This window comes from Melopsittacus undulatus, chromosome Z (genome assembly GCF_012275295.1).
Source record: "Melopsittacus undulatus isolate bMelUnd1 chromosome Z, bMelUnd1.mat.Z, whole genome shotgun sequence".
NCBI classification, from domain to species: Eukaryota; Metazoa; Chordata; class Aves; order Psittaciformes; family Psittaculidae; genus Melopsittacus; species Melopsittacus undulatus.
In genome coordinates, this window is record NC_047557.1 from 12,220,979 (window position 1) to 12,241,740 (window position 20,762).

The 20,762-nt window shown below is 38.8% G+C and overlaps 1 protein-coding gene across 1 annotated transcript in view; it reads right to left on the reverse strand.

The window, feature by feature from the left end:
• Positions 1–20,762, reverse strand: part of ADAMTS12 (ADAM metallopeptidase with thrombospondin type 1 motif 12) — a 168,195-nt gene that overhangs the window by 21,868 nt on the left and 125,565 nt on the right. The window contains exons 14-17 of the mRNA XM_031051603.2: positions 20,239–20,359; positions 14,296–14,540; positions 12,759–12,900; positions 4,561–4,687 (exon numbers count right to left, since the gene is read on the reverse strand). Coding sequence (XP_030907463.2) covers positions 4,561–4,687; positions 12,759–12,900; positions 14,296–14,540; positions 20,239–20,359 — 635 coding nt within the window. The remainder of the gene's footprint in view (positions 1–4,560; positions 4,688–12,758; positions 12,901–14,295; positions 14,541–20,238; positions 20,360–20,762) is intronic.

Consider the following 20,762-nt stretch of genomic DNA (forward strand, 5'->3'; position numbering starts at 1 on the left):
GCAGCAAGGCACACAACCCCAAAAAGCAAGCTAGTCAAAGCTAAGCTGTGTGCACCCACACTGGATCAGTGCCCTGCAGTGCTGCACCTCTGGGCTTAGCCTCCAGATCTGGACCAGGGTGAACTTTTCTGTACTTTGCTCCTTCATGAAGTAAAAATGAACCTCTCTCCTGATTAAAGATGGTCTTCCGTAGCCTGCTATGTCTAACATTTATCGCTAGATGAACGATGTTTCCTCTACTACAGTGTTTTCCATTGCCAAACACCTTACTGACAAGAGTCATCCCCTTTACGTTCAGTTTACCCTCACCTTTTCACAGCTTCATCCACCTATTTCTTCTCATGCTGACCCAAAGTGGATCAACTATCCGCTTTATTATCCATGATAATAAAGGAGGGCAAAATTTTATGGGTTTATATTATTTGAGAAAAATCAGCTATAACTGTGACATTTGCATAAAGATTCATACTTTGAATAAAAAACAACAAAACCAAACAAGAATAATCTTTTTCCTTCTAGTTCAGAGTGCCCTAGGCATAAACATATCTTCCAGCTGCTCTATAAAAAAAACTGGCCCCGCTGTAACTTTAAGCCACAAAAGCTCCTAGACATTATTACTTTTTCTTGAGTTTTTAAGCAGGTCGTGATGAAGCCTTATGCTGAAAACCAAACCAGGGACATATTTAGAAAACACCTTTCTAGACAGAAAGGCAGAAAAAATTGCTTTTGGCTTATAACAAATACCATTCTATTGTACTTTTTCTTTTTAAAGTCAATGAACTTAGAGCAAACTAATCCCATTCTGATAAATATAAAGTCTGACATCCAGTTTTACAACAATTTTTGTTCACTTTGCTGACAATCGCTCTTCCCTTTCCTCTGTAGTCTCCATGTTCCTTCTCTGTTTCCTGATTAATTTATTCTTCAGTTGTAAATGAGCTGTCACTAATGTGGAAGGCACTGATATCTATTCCTAATCATTAAAAAAAAAAATCCTTAGAGAAATCAAGCTGCGCACACAACTCATTTGTGCAACCATCTGGTATTCTCCCAGGTACCTACACCTACCTTCCTTCCCTTTAGTTATGTATATAGATCACATTTCCTTCTAAATTATCTGAGAAGCCCTTTGGGGCAGAGACTGTTTTGCTACATGCTCTAGAATGCAGCCCATTGCCATCACTGCCCTGGCTGAGGCCTCTGGACATTGCTGTAATAAAAGAACAAATTATTTTTCTCCTTCTCCTGCCTTTCTCTGGGTTGTTTCTCAATCTTCCAGTCTTCTTTAAACAACAGAGGAAAACTAACAAGCCATTAAAGAGAAAAGGTGAGCGTACCTCAGCAAAACACAGCAATAAAAAAAGAGAAATATATATTATTAATATATATTATGCACAGTTGGAAATCAGTAACGAGTGGTGTCCCTCAGGGATCAGTATTGGAACCGTTCTTGTTCAACATCTTTGTCGGTGACATGGACAGTGGGATTGAATGCACCCTCAGCAAGTTTGCAATGCTTTCTTTAGATCACTCATATAGAGGGATGCTTGGCAAAGAAAAGGATATAGGGAAGAAAACTAGTGGGTTGCTGTGCTGATTTTGGTGAGGCTGCAACAGCTGGTGGAAACTGAAGCCTGGTGAGAGCTGCCATCCTGCACTAGTTCCTACCCTGGTTTCTGATGGCATTTACCACCACTGCATCTGAGTGTTTCTTAAATATTAATTCATCACCTGATCCCTGCAAAGTGACAGGACTGTCTTATCTCCACAAGCAGGCACAGATAGTGGTAACAGACAAGCAAGTAAAATGCTTGATTTGGTAATTAATAGGTGTGAGCACATGTTAAAAATAACCTCAGTTAGTTTTCAGCTGCTGCTGTGAGTTCTCAGATATTCTGCAGTCCAGCCTGGAACTAAGGTAGGCAGAAAATCTGATTCTTCCAGGTGGCATTCAGCTGCCTTACATGATCCCTATCTCTTTTACAAGGTCTGTAACAATTAAGCAAAGATCCAACATCCTTGTCCATACAGCTCTCATCTGTACCTAGATGATGTGTGCTGAATGAGGTGTGGAACCTGTTGAAAAAGTAGCATGGGATTTCGGAAGCAAATTTGCTATATTCATGCCTACTGGGTTGAATGTTCCCTCTCTCCCACTGTATTGTGTCACACCTAAAGGAAGATTGTCTTCTTCTACTATGGCACAGCAGATACCAACTCAGCACTGATTTGCACTCTGTGTAGTATTATAGAACCATGATTTCCTATTCTCATTATGCTGTTGGAGTCTACTAAGTAGCCTGGAAGCAGGACAATGCAGTAACAGCAGATAAAAACCAGAAGATCCCATGTACTTGTAGAATTATCTATTTATGGTAACTCTGTTCAAGTGCGTAGTCAGCTTAAAAATGCTCCAGACAATTTCCTTTAAGGGGAGAGCAAACCTTTTATTCAGAACACTATAAGTAGCTGAAATCTCACTCTTTTTCTTCAAGTAGTATCTATTAATTTTTATTATCAACACCCATGGTGTTGAAAACCTGCTTACCAAAGAAACATGTAACTGGAAACCATATTCCATAATATAACATAAAAAAAAAACACATACATTTATGCTACTATCTCATTGCATCCTAGCTAAGCAATATCACTTAAGTTTTACTTGAGCAGTTCTATAGTATTTTAACTCTCAGTTGTTCAGCCGTATTCGTTTTGCTCCGAGTCAACATGTGACATACATATTTTGTGACATTTTAAGTATTTTATTTGTTTCGCACCAGCTTCTTTTAACAAACAAGCATGTTAAGACTTGAACTTCTCAGAAGTCTGTCACTTGAACAGTTTATAATTAAATTCCTGAAATTAATTAAGGAGATAAGATCTGGTTTGTGAGAGCTGCAAACATTATAGTAACATTATCCTTTGGCTGTAGCTACCGTTTGATAAATATTCTAATTATGATTTAGTGGCTATATTCACTACAATTAGTAGCTATATTCATCACAGCGTGTTTTCCATCAGCAGGATCATAGGAGGGAGGTCATAGGAGGGAGGGTTATGCAAGAGAACTTTCTTCTGTTTTTAGATAAGATGCTCCTGCGAAGAACCTGGTTCACTGCTGGGATGTGAGAGATCATCTGACAGTTTGAGTTCTGCGGCAGCAGCATTAAGGGTCCCCTGCGCTGTTGTGTTTAATAGTACTGTCCTAAACTCTAGCTCAGAATTTAGCCACCTCTCTACAGAACGCTTGATCTTCTGCAGCTTCACATGAGCACTTTCTGAATAATGCAGTCACTTAGAACAAATGGGATAAATTGAGATCATTTGGAATAACCAGCACAGTTTATACTTGCTATAAATAAAAACCAAGCCCATGTATGTGGGCAGCCTCAGCTCTTAACTAATCAACTAGTTAATAATTTTATCTACTATCAATTGATTTCCTAGCAATCTACAAAGAATTCTGAAATGATGGTAGTTTATGCTTTTAACAGTCATTTATAGGTGCTGCAAGCGCAAAGATGCAATTCCAAGAGCAGGAATCATATTCTGTTAAGAAAATACTTGGAAACAATTAATTAAACCAATATCCATGCAGAATTCTTTACATTTAAGCTTTGTGAAATTAATTGCTGGCAAATGTAACACAATACACTGTAAGGGAATCATTGTAATGACTTTTATTTCATACTGATTTAACTAGAATTATTTGGGAAAGACTCGTATGCCATTGCAAACAGCATATAAACAATTTCTGAAGACAACGGAAGAACAAATAAAGATGTTCTGGTACCTACAGCATGAAAGTAAACCCAATATTGATTCCTTCATAAACTTGTGCCTATTTTACAAGCCCACAGTTCTGCTATCACCTGGAATGTTTGCTGTGGTCAGCCTTCCTCACCCTACTTGTTAAAATGGAAGAACAGAAAAAACAGGTATGAAAAGAAATTAAAATAATGTTACAGGAATAGAAACATTATTCCAGTGTGATCACAGAATGAAGAAAGCTGCACTTTGCTGAAAGGAAAAAGAGAGGATGGACGTGATAAAAAGTTGCCAAATAATAGTAAAGAATGTATAATATTTAGTTACAGAAGTGGACATTTCCAAGTGTCCTCCCTCACAAAATGGACAAATGAGTATCAAAATCCACTGAAAAATAGCATCAAAAGGCTTAAAAAAACCCTTTTCTGAGAGTTTTTGGCATACACAGAAATACCTTATCACTTTAGCTAAGACAGGAGTAAAATTTTTAAAATAAGAAAAATTTATATAGTTTTCAGGAACACCTGCACTTAAACTGAACAAATATACTATCTATACAGATGAGAGAGCAATCTCTGCTATTTTCAGCACAGAGAGCTCAGTAACTTACATGAGAAACCCCTTAGAGCAGCTCACTCCTAATTTGTCCATTACTGGGTTGCTGCCACTTTGCTCTGAAATGGCTGGGAGCTCTCACCCATAGATACCACACTAACCTGGTACTACAAACAACATTTTCTTTTGAATAAGGCTGCTATTTAAAACTACCAGAGCCCTCCCAGCATCTGTTACCTGGGTGGACAGTCTTTCTCATAGCACTTCTTTTGTCGTCCATTTGGCTGTGTTGCTGGGTCACAGAAGGAGTTTTTGATGGCTCCGCTTCCCTTTCGCATGCAGTGGGCAATCTGGCGCCGCACCCCTGCAACAGAAAGACACAAAAAAATGGAATAGTACTCCCTATAGGCTGGGTATTTGCTACAGAAATCCTCAAGGATGGGGAGTACACATCAGTTGTACTCCACATCCCAGAATACAGTAACAGCTGTCAAAGTCAGTTCCACTGAATGTCTGAACTAAGGCAAGTATGTACATCCTTTTATAAAGCTGAAAAGAAGATAAGCAGAGCTATTTTGGATCAGATAACTCATAAGAAGCATCTTCCTTAATCTCAGTTTAGTTGTCAGCCTCAAACAGGGCTCCTGCACGCCCTGAAGCAGGTTGAAAGAGCGATGAATGTTTTTTGGACTACCCACAGATAATAGGCAACACAGCAGCATCAGGCTATTTACAGTAAGTGTATTTTTGCTGGTGTTTCTGTACTTCTGGGAAGAGTGTTTAAGCAGAATACAAACTGGACTATATGAGCAAAACTAAGAACAGTAATTGTTCTGATAATAATACTTGGGGAATATGAACATATACTTATGTTCCTCTATACAGCAATGTCCTGATATGTTCTGGCTTTGGCTGCAACAGAAAATTAACCCTAACCCAGATGAAGCCAGGGCACCATACAGGGCAATTAAAATGTATTTCCTAAAATTCCATGCTACCATAATGGCTATCCTGCTTTAAGTAATATTACAGCATTCAATTTTTCTTTTATCTCAAAAATGTAACAATCTACTTCAAAAATAAACACAGAAAAAAACCAGAATAATACTACTTTTCTTTCCCTAATACTAGGAAATCCAAAGCTAGCAACAGAGGTAACTTGTGGCGAGAGAACTTTGCATGGACTGCGTGTGTGAAGGGGAAGGTTGCAGTCAGATATTACTGAAAAAGTCCTCAAAAACAAAGAAGGAAACTTTAATTCATATTTGGGTCATTCCACAGATAGAAACCTGTATCATTTTTTTTAGCACCTTAAAACATCAGGTATGTAAGGAAATGTTACACCTTTTAGAGTATTTTCACACTTGTGACTGAGACACATAAGACAATTATGGACAACAGCAGCGGCTGATGACTGAGTGGTTGATGACTGAGACTCCTCTATTCATGCATTAAGGCTGATGAACTAAAACAAGGATTAGTTTCACCTACAAGAGAGAATTAAGGGATGGCAGACCTGTGCTCCATTAATACCCTTCACTGAAGCTTCCAAGCTCCAGGGTAGATTACGTGGAAGTAGCTGCATGACTGAAGCATGGCTAGAAATGGCACTCTCCTATCCCTAGGTGACTTCAAACAGCAAAAAGCTTGTTCAGTGAAGGTCTCCCAGGGGAGCAGTGCTTTCTTTTATGCTAAGAAAAATCTAACTGGAACAGTTAGCAGCCGTCCTCCTAGTAAATAACGCAGTTCACAGCATTATGTTTCTATCCCTTTCAATATCAAGATATGTTGCTGTTACAAATGCAAGTAAGAACTGTTTAGCTTTGGTACATTTTTTAGTGTCAATTCAGCTGCTGTAATTAACTTTAAAACCATTATAAACTTTTGCAAATGTTTTGTTTCGAGGCTGTCCATTCTCATAAAATATTTGCTGATTGCTGGCATCAATAAATCAATTTATTCACACAAACAATTTTCATTATTGAAGTTATGTGAACTCTCACTGTAGTTTCAAAATTTGGAAACTCCTGGAATGGATGTACATATTTAAAGAAGCTATAAATACACAGCTTTTTTATCATGACTATGTACAGTTCAGTTCCAAAAAGCTGGGAGGAATCCTATGTGCATATATTGATACACACATACATATGTAGTTATAGTGACATAACAAATCACTTGTTTCTTCATCTTGAGCAACCTGAACAAGAAAACATTGCAGAAATAGAAAACCAGTCACCTCGCATTGACCCTGCCCTACCAAACATTTAGAGCTACATAACTTAGATGTGTAATAACCTATTTAAGCCACAGATTAAAAATCCTAAATATATAAAAAAATCAGTGAGATTTGAAACCTAAACACCATTTCTACAGGCTCTGGGAAGGTAGTTCTTTTCCTCCCTTCACCTCTTTCACATCTCTCTGACCTCAGTGCTAACTAGTCCACAGCTGTTTTGCATGCACAAAGATGCTGCCTGTATTCATCAGAACACTGTCCCTTGGTCATTATACCACTGCAAAGATCCTGCTTTTTGGAGTGGGAACACACCATTCCTTTCTACTCACTTCAGCACTCATTTGTAGCCCTTCCCACACCCATGTTTTCTCTACAGAGAAGTGTACCATTACAGCTGTGTTAAGTGGTACCTCTCTGTACCAACTCATCTCTAATGCAGGATTTTTTAGATGGGAAGCTGAGCCACTGGGCTCCTGATTTCTCTCTTAGTTTGGGGAAAAAAAGGTGATAATTTAAAATTAATTAGGTGTGGAAGGTTTTAGAAATGGAGATTAGGAATATATTGGCTGCATACCCCTCAGTTTGGCCAAAAGTTAGTCTGAGTAGAATAGAAAGTAAGGATCGGAAGCAAACATACAAAATGTGTATGCAAAAGAGCATAACAAATTTTAAAATTAATTTGAACACACAATTAACAAAGCTGTGCATCAACTCAGATGCTCTGCAAGGAGTTAACTTTGTTTTTGAATAAAAACATTTTATTCAATGCAAGCCCAGTTAGGCACACAATGCAAAATCCAACCTTAGAGTCATAGAATCATAGAATAGTTAGGGTTGGAAAGGACTTTAAGATCATCTAGTTCCAACCCCCTGCCATGGGCAGGGACACCTCACACTAAATCGTATCACCCAAGGCTTCATCCAACCTGGCCTTGAATTAGGGCTGGAAATGACCTTAAGATCATCTAGTTCCAACCCCCTGAAATGGGCAGGCACACCTCCCTCTAAACCATGTCACCCAAGGCTCTATTCAGCCTGGTCTGGAACATCGTCAGGGATGGAGCATTCATAACTTCCCTGGGCAACCCATCCCAGTGCCTCTCCAGCCTAACAGTAAAGAACTTCTTCCTTATATTAAATCTAAACTCCTCCTGTTTAAGTTTTAAACCATTACCCCTTGTCCTATCACTACACTCCCCAATGAAGAGTTCCTCCCCAGCATCCCTATAGCCCCCTGTCATGGGTTCAGCCGTGGCAGTCATTTTTCTCCTTCTTGTAGCTGGTACAGTGCTGTGTTTTGACTTCTGGGCTGGGAATAGTTGCTTGATAATGAGCATATTTTGAGGGCGTTTTTGTTCAAGGCCTTTGTTTTTGTTCAAGTGCCTTTTGTTCAAGGCACGTGTTTAGCCGGGGTGGAGGGGAGGCCAGAAGGAAGGACAGTTGGGACACCTGACCCAGGCTAGCCAATGAGGTATTCCATACCATAGCACGTGATGCCCAGGATGCATACTGGGAGAGAGAGAGCAGGAAGGGGGGGGCTCCGGAGGAAAATGGAGGAGGGAGCACGCGGTGCTCGGCCGGACAGGGTGGAGTGAGTTATGGGTCGGTGGCTGGTGGGGTGTTGTATTCTTTTCGCTTGTTATGGGTTGTATCATTATTATTGTGTTATGCCTTAGCTATTAAACCATTCTTATCTCAATCCGTGGGGGCTACATTCTTTGGATTTTCCTTCCTAACTCTTGGGGAGTTGGGGGACTTGGTTTAAACCACGACACCCCCTTAACATTCTTGGTGTTATAAAACTTAGACCCATGATAGAGAAGGAAAAGATAGTGACCCTTGTTTCCTAAAATCAACGCTACAAGTTTGGTACTACATTTCAGTTCAGAAACACCTGGAGGTAATTTTGCAAAGTAGCCCTGATAACAGTTGTGAAGGATTTAGAGGGCACATAACAATTAACCCCTAAACAAATCCTACAGTTAAGTTATTTTGCAGAGCTTTGAGAATTTGCCAATTATTGATGTTACCTATGGAAAAGTACATTCTTGCGAATGCCTAATATGATCTCCCATAGTTGCAGCTGTGCTGTGCTTTCCTTCTTATTACGTTCAATGCCACTCAAAACTAGTGTAAAGGCTTTAATCATGTTTCTTAGAACAAGGATGAAGGACTTATAATTTTCTAATGGACCATTATTTAAATAAAGAACAACAGGTAGCTGGTCCAGAAAAAAACTCAGTGAAACATATATGTTAACCTTCCTATAAAAACAGCTTAGGGGCTTTACACTGCTGTCTTAATAGTAGGCTCTGAAGGGCCAGTTGAGAGCCAGAAGGTGCAGCATTTTGCAAGACACTGTCTGGTGTACTTACATACTGACTGCAAAGTAATTTCCGTTTGCATAAAGCAAACAGCAGGCAGAGAGTCAAAGTGCTCTACAGTGAGGACACAGCAAGGCTTATGATTTTTAATATAACCTATCCTCTTCAGCATTTGTTTGCCATGCAATGGGTTACAATGTAATTACTAGACTACCTTCTACATTCTCTTTTCCCTGCATTCAGCATTAGAAAACACTGATTTTTCAGACAATATTTTTTCCCTGTTAAATGGTGTTTTTGTAGACTGGCCAGAGCCAGTCTTTAAGACTACAAAAGACAGGGGCAGATGAAAGAAATGAAGGAAAACATTAACACATTTGCACCTTTTCTTTCTTGGTTGCAATAGAGTTCAGGAAGAATACAGGTGAGAGCAAGAGACCAAGAATCTCTAGGAAAATATCTTCAGGGAGCTGCCCTGAGTTAATTCTAAGAAGGGACAGCTTCACCCTATAAAGATATTATTCATCACTGGGGCTTTTTCCAGGTACACTTCCCTTGAATAAGGAGCTGCATCACAGGGCTAAAACCATATTTTTTATCTTAAGAGAGATGAGGCTTTCCTACATAGGATCATTTCTATGTCTGTAGCCCCATTCATCACCCTCAGCTTCACTCTGTTGGCTCCAGAAAGCATTTGTTTGTGTTTTCCTGATCTCTGTGGCTACAGCAGGCCAAAGTGCCCTTGGATTTACTGCTGCCACACTCATTGCTTGTGATGAGAGGCCCTATGCTGAATCTTTAGATAGGTCCAGGTTTCACTTTTCTTGACCCTCCCTTTTATTCTGAAAAGCAATTGGTTTATTATTTACCAAATGATAATGGCAAAATTATTTGAAGGTTATTTTACTTTAGTTTAAATATATGCAACTTTTTTTATCTCCTTGACCCCCACTGCAGGCTTTTCAGTAGACTTGTCAGGCAGCACACCCATAGAAGATGATCTTGCCTACTTCAGTATACTTTTATCTCACAAACCTTTCAAAACTCTTCAAATGCCTGAGATTTGGTGCAACAGGTCTGTTACTGCCGACGGCAATAAATTCTGAATCTAAACAGAGTGTATGTTCAGATAAAATCAATATCATCATTCAAAGTCAGAAGGAAATTCTGTGGAAGTCAGAGAAAAGTGTTGGTTAATCCAGCAACACTGGGAACATTCTATTCTGCCATTATTCTGTCTCCTGGGGCCTAAACTGAACTGAACACAATAATGCATAACTATGTGAGATTTTCTGCTTCTAGGTCAAAAATCATTACCATGCCCATATTCCCTGCTAAAACTAGCAAGACTTTAGAGTTTCCAAATTTCCATAACAATGAAGAGGTAATATTTTCCAAATGCATCTTCCATACTGCTCCAGGTATTTTTGGCCTCACCATCTGGGCACAAACCTTCTATATTCCTGCACCAGTGTGGTGCTTAGGAGGGCCACCTAGCTCAGATTCAGTGCCAATCAAATATGATAACAATACTGCTGGTCCACATTCAGTCATCCCAGAGTACACCAGATTAAGCATTGGGTATGTACAGAAAACTGCACACAGATTGTAGTATCAGAGCTCCCCTTGTTGAAGTCATGCACTGAAGTTCTGTGCTATGGTTTCCCTTTTTTCTGGGCAGGAAGTGAGCAACAAAACCCGAACTGCATCATATATTAGCAGATTTCATCCTCCTTTATACTTGTTCAGTTAATTTTAGAACTGTCTGTATCTCAGATGAAAGACAGCAAAGAATCTATTAATTTATTTTCTCTTGTACATGCAGGAATGCAGAGAACTGGGACGGTTTCTATGCCATTTTTGAACTACGATGCACTTCTTGGCTCCCCTGCCATCTCGTATTGGTAAGTCCACAGTCTTGCCTGAAACATACAGTTTTTGCTCATGCAAAGCAAAAGCCAGTATGCCAATAAACATGTATTAAGAACCCAAAGACAGCAAACAGGGGAAGCCATTTATTAAATAAAAACTGAAACACATGTGTTTTATTTAAATAATGCATGTGACAGCTAGAAATCAAAGCCAAATCACACAGCTCTTTAGCAAGAAGGTAGTGCCTGGGAATATCATCTACTTAGTGAGAAACAGTTCTGGAAAAGTACAGCTGATGTAAAAAAAAAACAACAAAAAAAAATAAAAAAAAAACCCAAACAAAACCAAAGAAACAAAAAAAATCAACCCAGCCCCCCCAAACCCCACCAGAACAACATAATAAACAGCGTAGTAAGATTCCCCTCCCTCCCCCGCTTCTGTTATCATGTCAATTGTTACATTAAACACTTCACAACTGGGTATAAGAACTGAAACATGCAATAAACATGCAATTAAGGAAAACACTTATTTTAGGTACCTATTTAAATAAAATGTTGGCTTTTTTTCTGCTAAACAGAAAACACATGTTGTTTTGTGACAGACACTTCTCAAACAACCAAACAAAAAACAAAAAAACCCACAAACAAAACCCCACAAAAAAACACAAATAACTGCACAAACATATATATATATATGAACGTACAACCATCTTTGTAATATGCCTTTTATATATATATATATTTTTTTACAATATAGGAATGTTATTGGAATGGGGTAATTTATGCTATTATTCTAAAATTCTTCTTCTAATCTAAGATTAACGGCATATAATGCCCTTTATTCAAACTACTGAAACTGCATTATTATAGTGTCTTCCCTGACAGGAAAGATTAATAAATTGCTATTCCTGTAATCAACACTGCTTCCAGACTCCCATTGGGAGTTGTTACATTAGTTTGTCATTTTCTTTCCTTTTGGAAAGTAGTTAATGAAAGCAATAATTATCAAAAAACACTGGCAATACCCTATCATTAGAAAGAGAAAAGGCTTATATAACCAATGACTGAAACATTAATCTACTGTTCTCTACAGTTTTCACACAGGCAGTAAAAGAACAAGGTTCCCATCCTATTTCCAAGAGTCTTCTGTTTGGTGAAACTTAAGAACTAATTCAGATGGAGGCTTCAATCTTTTCTCCCCAAATACAGACTTCCTTTCACACACATTTTTCTCATCTTTTAACCATCATTCCTGCAAAGGATGGATAAAAACCTTTAACTTTTGTAAAGAAACCTTCACTCTTTTTATCATTATTCATCTACTGCAAGCATTAGCTTCATCTCACTGGTCTGTTAACTACTTTAAATAAAGTTTTCCTGCTAGAATTTTCTGTCTATTACCAAAGGCAAACTTCTGGACCTCTTCTCAGATCCTACTTCATGGTTGTCACTCTGCTTTTCGGGTTTAACATGCTGCACAGAACTACATATAACTGCAGCTGTTCCAAAGCCACTGTGCTGAGAGTGGCAAAGACACGTAAGTTCTGAAGACTGATTTTAAATAAGCACTTATTGAGATATGCACAAAAAACATTGCTGCTTATCAAGGCAGGAGAGAAATGAAGAACATTTTTTGTAGTTGACATATTGGAAAGACTCAGTAGGGAAACTAGACTAGGTCATAGATTAGTAAGTGCTGGGAAACATGGTTACTGTGGAACATATTGACAACAAATTATAAAGAAACCCGTAGTCTTTCATTTTGGTTGACAGAGGTTGAGAATTTCACAGCAGGTGTTACATGATTTAATAACATTTAAATGGTTCAATAACGTTTTATTTTAAAGTCAAAATACATTATTGTGACCATGTGATTGGATTTCCCACCAAATGCTGATTAAAGAACTTTACCTCTTTGAGGATGCTGTCTGGATAACTTAAAGGAAAGATCTTCCAGTTATGAAGACAAACAGTAATAGAAAAAACAAAGTGAAGAATTACCTCTTCCACAGGTAACACTGCAGGCTGTCCAGTCTCCATATTGCCAAAAATACTCTGGCTCTCCAATCTCATTCTCATGACTTTCTTCTTTACGTACAGTATATTCATACTTGATTCCAGGATTAGTTTCTTGAAAAAGTAGCTGGAAAATTAGTGTAATTTATTTAATTACTCATTATATTAATGAGCTACTGTCCCCAAGCTTTCAAAGTGTCAAAACAGAAGAATCAGCAAGTTTTAAAGCAGCCCATTTTGGAGCCTACTATGAGTTCAGAAAAGCAGACTGGCAAAAATCGCAATTGTGTGCTGATACTGGCACACATGTATCTAAGACACAGTTATTTCTCATGCACTTTTGCAAGCAGTAAGTGGGAGTAAGTGGGCCAGCATAATTGGTATCCTATTAATTGTAAGAAAAGATAAGGCAAAGACCATCCAGGGCACTGCCTAGATGTGCTGCTGATTTAAAGACATTGCCTATCACCATTGTAAATTATAATTTCCCTACCCTTCTGACATAGCTGTTACAAAACAACCGCTAGGTCAGTAAATTTCAGACTTTATTCAGACATTTCCTGAATATTAATTTTAGTGTTTCTGGATTAAGCAGGAAAATTCCAGTTAAGAAGAGCCACACTAAAAATTCATCATTTGGTTGATGAGAGGGAGAAAAGAAAAACACTGGTTGGACTTGATGATCTTAAAAGTCTTTTCCAACCTAGTTGATTCTATGATTCTGTGATCACCAAGGGAAAAGAAGTCTTCAGCAACAAACTTCTACTCTTCATCCTAACTGTTTCCTTGACAGTGTTATTGACAATGAAGATCTGATCTTGTCATCAGACATTGAAAATATGAAAGTAGTTAAGATCACACCCCTAATACTTCTAACTGCATCGTGGATACATGGGTAAACAAACAGGAAAGATACATTCAGAGAACAAAGGGTAAGTTTTTACAGAATTAACAGGAGCTGGTTATGATTTAAGTTAGAATCTCCAAAGCAACATAAAATAAACAAAATGGAGCATAGATCTATTTCATCAACCATAAATGTTCATCTATGTAATGCTGCATTTTCTTGGTCTGTGCAAGCTGCCACTGCTCTCAGCCTTCCCTAGTTCTTACTGTTGACAGCCTGACAGCAGTTTCTTTTTTGTGATAAATAGTTACTGAGTCTGGTTCACATCACAGCCACATATTGGTCTAACCTGGCACAAGAGACAAGGAAGTTTCAGCAAAGGACTGACAAACTACAGGTAGCAAGATCCCTATACTAGTGGCTGTACTGGATTATGCCAGCTTTTAACAATCATCAGAATGTGGCACTGGACATCTGTTTACAGGCAGGATGAACAACCCTCTCAAGCAAGGTGTTTAATTCTCTCCAAAACAGCTCAACTGATTTTTGCAAGATAGTATGCTATTAGACTGGTTTACAGAAAAATACATGTATTTTCCCAGCCTCAGTTTCAGAGCCCCAGCACAGTCTGCTGCCATCCAAAACCAGCAAGTTCTGTGGTGATCCCCTGTTTACCTGAATCCATATTGATTCATTGATGGGTCCTGGAGCGGTCAGATTTTCTAGATCCCCTGTTCTGTCATACTGAAATATTGTGCCTGCCACTTTGTATTCCCCATTCCACTGGATGATAAAACCTCCATTCAGGTAATATTTTTCTGGGTCTTTGCTTCGCACAGCAAGGAAGTTTCCTGCTTCTGCAACTTCCACGACTTTGATTCCCCTTGCACCTTTTGGAATTAGCCCAATATCAACATATCCTAAGATACAAGAACGGTTCACGGAGATGAATAACAAAAATACCATTGCATTTTACTTACGTAGAAGATTATTAAAATTAGAACTTTGCTTAAAAATATATACAAATGTGCTATCACAGAGCTTGCATTTCAGGCAGTTAATAGTGTGACTTTCTAAGTCAGGTTTTCTAGTTTCAGCTGGGGAACACAAATATGCATTCTGTTTAGGCAATGACAGTGGCATTTAGAAGGGATATGGAAGTAAATGATTTTCTGAGCTGCAACAGGGGAAATCTACTTCACAGCTGAGCATCAGCATCTCCACAACCACACCCAAGGGCTCCAGCATACCACAGTATGAGTCATCTGGAGAAATGCCAGGGAGTCCCAGAGAGTTACAGTCTGTTGGAAAGGCTTTTCCAATTTGCAAAGAATGTTTTCATCTGTCACCAGTGCCCCGATACGTTCATAATTACAGGTACCTTCTCGTCAGTCATTTAATTTCTCCATGACTGTTTCCCATAGATAGCCTTGCTACAAAAAAACTCAATGCTATTCAAACACCTCCAATTACTACGTTCAGTTGAACACATTTTTATAAACTACTGATATTCATAACGAAGTTCAGCAGCTCTTCATGTATAAAATTGTCTATAAAAACAGACTTTTAGTATGTGCACCTTACGGAATTTTGTCTGTACCACAGGCAATACATGACATCAGGCTCTGTTCTTCTCACCTTACAGGAACTGCTACTGCTATTGCTACTGAATTGTAAGTTCACATTGCAATTTGAACAGAAACTCTAATGGCTTTCTTGGTATTGCTCTTGGCTGGACTTTAAGAATTTGATGGATGACAGCTCTATAAGCAGGTGCCCTGGGAGTGTGAGTTGCAGTTTGCGCTGGTTTACTGCAGGATTGGAAAACATGATGTACATATTTACACGCTGTACAACCTACTGTCATATATAAGTGTCCCAAAGTCTTTACCTTCTGAATTTCCTGTGGGCTGATAAGTATTGGTTCTAATGTCTGATATGTCATTTATTGTACAACAAAAGGATCTGTCTACCTCAGACCCTTCTTCATGATATTAATAATATATAATTCTACCCCTCCCTCTCCCGGCAATTAAGGTTCAAGAGGGAGAGTTCTCAGGATGTCACCTTCTGCAAGTTTCCCAGACTGATTGTAGAAATCCAACTTTTCAGTATTTCATAAGTGAAGGGAATAACAATATCTTCAGGATAACTTCTATTATAATAACTTCTATTATAGGAAACCAGTGGTCTAGGTCTATTACAAAGGTACAATGATTCTCCCAAATGTTGTATTCATTTAGATGAGTTATAAACACAGTGTGTGACCATGCAACTAAACACTTGATTAGAAGGCATACTCACAAGTCAACCAAATTAACACAGCATGAAAAATCTCAATTGTGTCACATCCTCACAGTTTAGCTTTGCAATGTTGGTGTCCTTTTCCAGGAGAGTTTTTGGTTGGTTTGTGGTTTTTTTGGCTTTTATATACATATATATATATGTATATGTATATATGTATATGTATATATAATTAGAATAGCATTTGTTCAAAACACAAAGCATAAAACCAATAAAATACATTTTTCTTTGTGTTGTAGCATAAAATCTGTATCCTCGGAAGTTTTTGCATAATTACGTTTGTCTGGGTCACCTGCTGTTGCTCATAAACCTGATTTTAAATGTATTGCAACTGTCTGGTCATAGATATTATATTTGCTCAGTGTATCACACTCACTTTTCCCTGTCTCTTGCTTTTTTGACTACCTAAATTATCTCCTGATTCCCCAGAACCTCAGACTAATTCCCAATGAATGTTACCTGCTTTTGAAATCAAACCTAATCAGCAGCAAGCTTTTCAGTTTGTCACTCAACACAATAAAATTTTGTTTAAAATTATACGTATGATGTTTATATAATTATTCGTGGTTATATGGTTTCATCTGATAAGGATCTACAGATCTGAGGTTCAATAACAGTCGAAATGTCAGCTAACCTACCTGCTGTGCTCATTAAATCCTGGAGCATCCATATGGTGAGTGCTATCACACACCCGTGACATGGCAACTCTCAGACACTATTGATCTCTCCCTTTTTAATTAAAATCAAATCTTTATGCTCCTAACATGGACAAGAGTACAACATGAATAAATTCACGCAACCCTTGTTGTAGGCACGGCTCTAGCAGCACTGAAGAACTTGTTTCTCTTTTCCCATTACTGTGAGAGAGTAGTAATTTCACTCCAGTTGTTGGCACAGTATTGCAGATCAGATGATAATCAGATCTGGCTGTTTCTCCTTATCACAACAACTCCCATCCTGCTCTCCAGTTTATTGTTTCTGCAAGCTTCTCTGCCTTAAAAATACATATTCCTGAAGCATGATTTTTCTCTAAGCCAGGCTCTAGGCACTACCATAAGAACATCACATGGAAAATAGCTCAGGCTCCTGGTGGCATACTGGGTTCTCAAGTCAAGGTATGGCTGCATACAGCTTCCAGAGGGAGCACTGCAGTGTGTGATGGTAATGGGAAAAAAAATTACAGTATAGAGACAGTATCCAAAGTGAGGATCTAGGAGACGTTTCAGTCTCTGAGACCAACATTTGCATCATGGCTATGGTCAGACTCCATCTCAGGGTTAGGTTCAGGCATGTGCCAAATCTATGTGTGCACTTTGTTCCATGAAAAGGAAACATGTAGCAGGGAGACCATGGCAGATGTTGATTTGGTGCCAGCCAGGTTGGTGAGGGATAATGGGACAAGACAAACCTCCAGGTTAGGGTGAGTAGAGCCACAGTTTTCTTGTTTGCCTATCACTGCTAGAATTTCACCCTTCACAAACAAAAGAGTGAAGACAGGACAATTACCCATCATTCTGACCACGACTTGTTACCTAGCTTCTCCTCAGTCCCAGGCAGATCCCTTTCTGATACTCACATCCTCATTTCCCCTTATTGTTACCCATTTAATAAATACTCCCCGCACTTGCCCATTCCTACACCTGTGTCCCTTGTGCCCTTTTCCTACTCCAACACTTCTCATCCAGCAACACAATTTATTCTCCTTCCAAAAGAGTTTCCACACTTTGCAAACATTCTGCCGTACACAGTTCTGCCTAACTGCGCCTTCACAGTTATCACAACACTGGTAAGAACAAGGATTTAGTTTATTTAGTTCATTAGGACTAGTATTTATTTTAAATACTCTACCTCAAAATAAAAGGTAGATGACTTCTACCTTAACAACAAGAGAGCTTGTGATTCCTTTGACCAGGTCTACACCTTGCTTTTTGATGGCCTGCTCATGTTGCAGCCTTTCTGCTGTAAGAGTTCAGATGCAGCGGCTTAAAAGATTTCAAACAAAACTCCTGAAAATGAGCTGTAACCCAGGTACTTGCTAACATTAGTGCCAACAGCCAAGACCGTTTGTGCACATCAGACATCTGATTTGTTTTCTATCATGAAACCATAATGGAATCCATTACACAGATGATGTGCCATTCCTTTGGCTGTTTTGGGAGCCCCTTGACTGCTATCCCCATTTTGCATCCATGGGAAAGACAAATGATTTTTAAAAAATACAAGTAATAATGAAATAAAAAAATATTTTTAAACCTTTCTTTCTGAGCACGAGGCAGTAAGACTTCAGGTAAAAGTGATCACCCTGCCCTGCAGTGAAAGGTTGAATTATTAAAACTTCTTTCTAGCTTATCATTAATCTGACCTGGCAACTTTGCTTGCAGACAGAATACACACTGCTGCAGCACCAGACTCAAGGACTCTGCTGAACTTAGATTTTGAATAAAGCTTTAAGTCAAAATATACTAGCTTTGATTTTTTTATCTCTCTGTGCCACTAAACACAGTAAAACTCTTCAAATTTTCCTCATCAGTGACTGGAAGCATTCTTTGGTCCAGTTTTGTTACCTATACTGAATTTATGAGCCTGAAGTCTTCACATTTACATGAACTGTTCAGTAGCCACTCTGCCATAAATCTGTACTGCAAGGCAGAAGAGCGCAGTACCTATCAGACACAAAAAGAAGCCAGACACTGGGAACAAAACCCACTTCCTTTTCTTGGTTTAACACCTGTGATATCAACAAGATCCACATGTTATCTTATAAGCTGAAAAAACCACCAATCTCTGCCTTTCTTGACACTTTTCCTTATTTCATCGGCAATGGAGTTAACGACTGTAGAAGGGAAAGAATCTGCAAAATCAATTTTTTACTGACTCTAAAAAAAGCAATGAAATAATTTTATTTAACATTCAGTATCCCTCAGCAGTATGTGTCAGCGAGGCTTATTGAATCCTGGGGTAAGTAAAAACTAAGTAAAGATATAACACAAAATGAATTTAAATAAAGAGGCACTTATCCTTCCATGTGTTACTTTTTAGTAAAATTATTATTAGAAAATAAATTTCACATTATCTACAGCCTTGGTAAACCCACACACTGCCAAAGGCAGAGTGAAATTTAGAGTAGCAGAAGCAAAAGGTCAGAGACTAGAGGATTTCTGTAGTACTGAAGGAGAGGGAGCTCTATTTTCCTCTGTAAGTCCCACACATATACACAACCTGTGCTGCAGCATGGTTGCAGGCCATTTTCACAGTTCACCTGTGGGATACGAAGCATAGGAAAGCAAATCCAAGCACACAGTACAGAAAAAACTCCTGAAATATTTTAAGTGCTTTTCACCAATCTTTGGAAAACCTTATAAAATCTTATAAGCTCTAAATTATTAGCACAGGTCCTATGTGTGCAAATCAGAATTATTTATTAAAAAAAAACAAACAATGAAAATTCAAGGTCAAACCCTCACTCATGTTTCTCCCTCCTTGCTAGCATGATACCAACTAGTGCTCTTGACACTTCCCATCTCTGCACCAGCCTCTTTCTTCAGACAGAAACCTTCCTCTAAACACACTCTCTGGTGCCCTGTCTTCTCACTTCTCCCCCTCCTGTCCTCATTTTGTGTGCAAAGCTGCTTATCCTGCTGTCTCTTCAGCTCACCACCATGGTTCTCATTCAGTTTCAGTCTCCCACTCTCTTGACCCTTCACCTCCTGCTTATCCACATGGTATCTTACAAGGTAATTGAAAGCCTGAATGTCTCACTACTGCCAACAAAGAAAGCCTCAGTCCTCCAAGTACTAATTCAGACCACCTTAACCCTGCAGGGAGTTACTTTTCAAGCCAGAGGCATCCCATGGAAAAATTCAGAGCAACCACAAGTGCGAAGTTCTGCATGAGGAAGGGATGGTACATGGTCACTGTAGCAAATGGTCAGGTTTATGATGTTAGAAATGAATCCCCAAACCACTCACCCCAGCATTTTCTTGGTGCTTTACACTGTCCAGAGATTTGGTCCAGATTTTCCAAGTGGTAAATTACATTGATTTGGTAACTACACGTGCTGTTTTGGGTTTTATTATTATCATCTGTGTAAAGTGCGTAGGGCCTGTTGGTCTCTGATATACTTTTAATTATACAAGGTGAACTTAAAAAGCACAGGCCACAGATCTTTTCTAGCAGAAGCATCATTCACTGTGAAACATCCATTTACAATTTCCTATGCAAATCGATCACTCAGCTTGCTGTGGGAAGTACTTAATTCTCTTTATATAGAGAAATGACTTCACCAACTGAAGAGTTTAAAAGAGCCCATTTTACCAAATCCTTCAGTTTGATTAAACATCATCTTCACTGTACGACAAGCAGAGCCGTCTCCCAGGCAAACTCCACACTGGTCTTCAGTTGCATTGGAATTTATCTCATAATCACAGCCAACAGCCTAGGAGGAAAAGCAGTTTCAGAATAAATGTGGCCTCCACCATGAAATACTCAAAGCTCAGCTATCACTGCCTTTGGCTACATTGCTCCTCTAAGAAGGAAGAGAACCCATTTTGTAGAAGAGCATATACCCTACATACAGAAACTGCCAATAGAGATGGCTATATCTAGGTCAAACTCGTGTATTATATGAAAGTGAAAATCAAATGAGCAACAACTGACCACTATGTCATGAAACATACAGTAGTGCCCAGTCACTTGAGATGAAAATGTGTCACCCAAATGGCCTCAACGCCTAGGATGAGCCGATACATCTAGGATTTGTGTCTGCTTTCTTATGTCATAGAAGCATCCATGAATTCCCAGGAATACAATGCAGTAAAAAGAACTGAAATCATTGATCA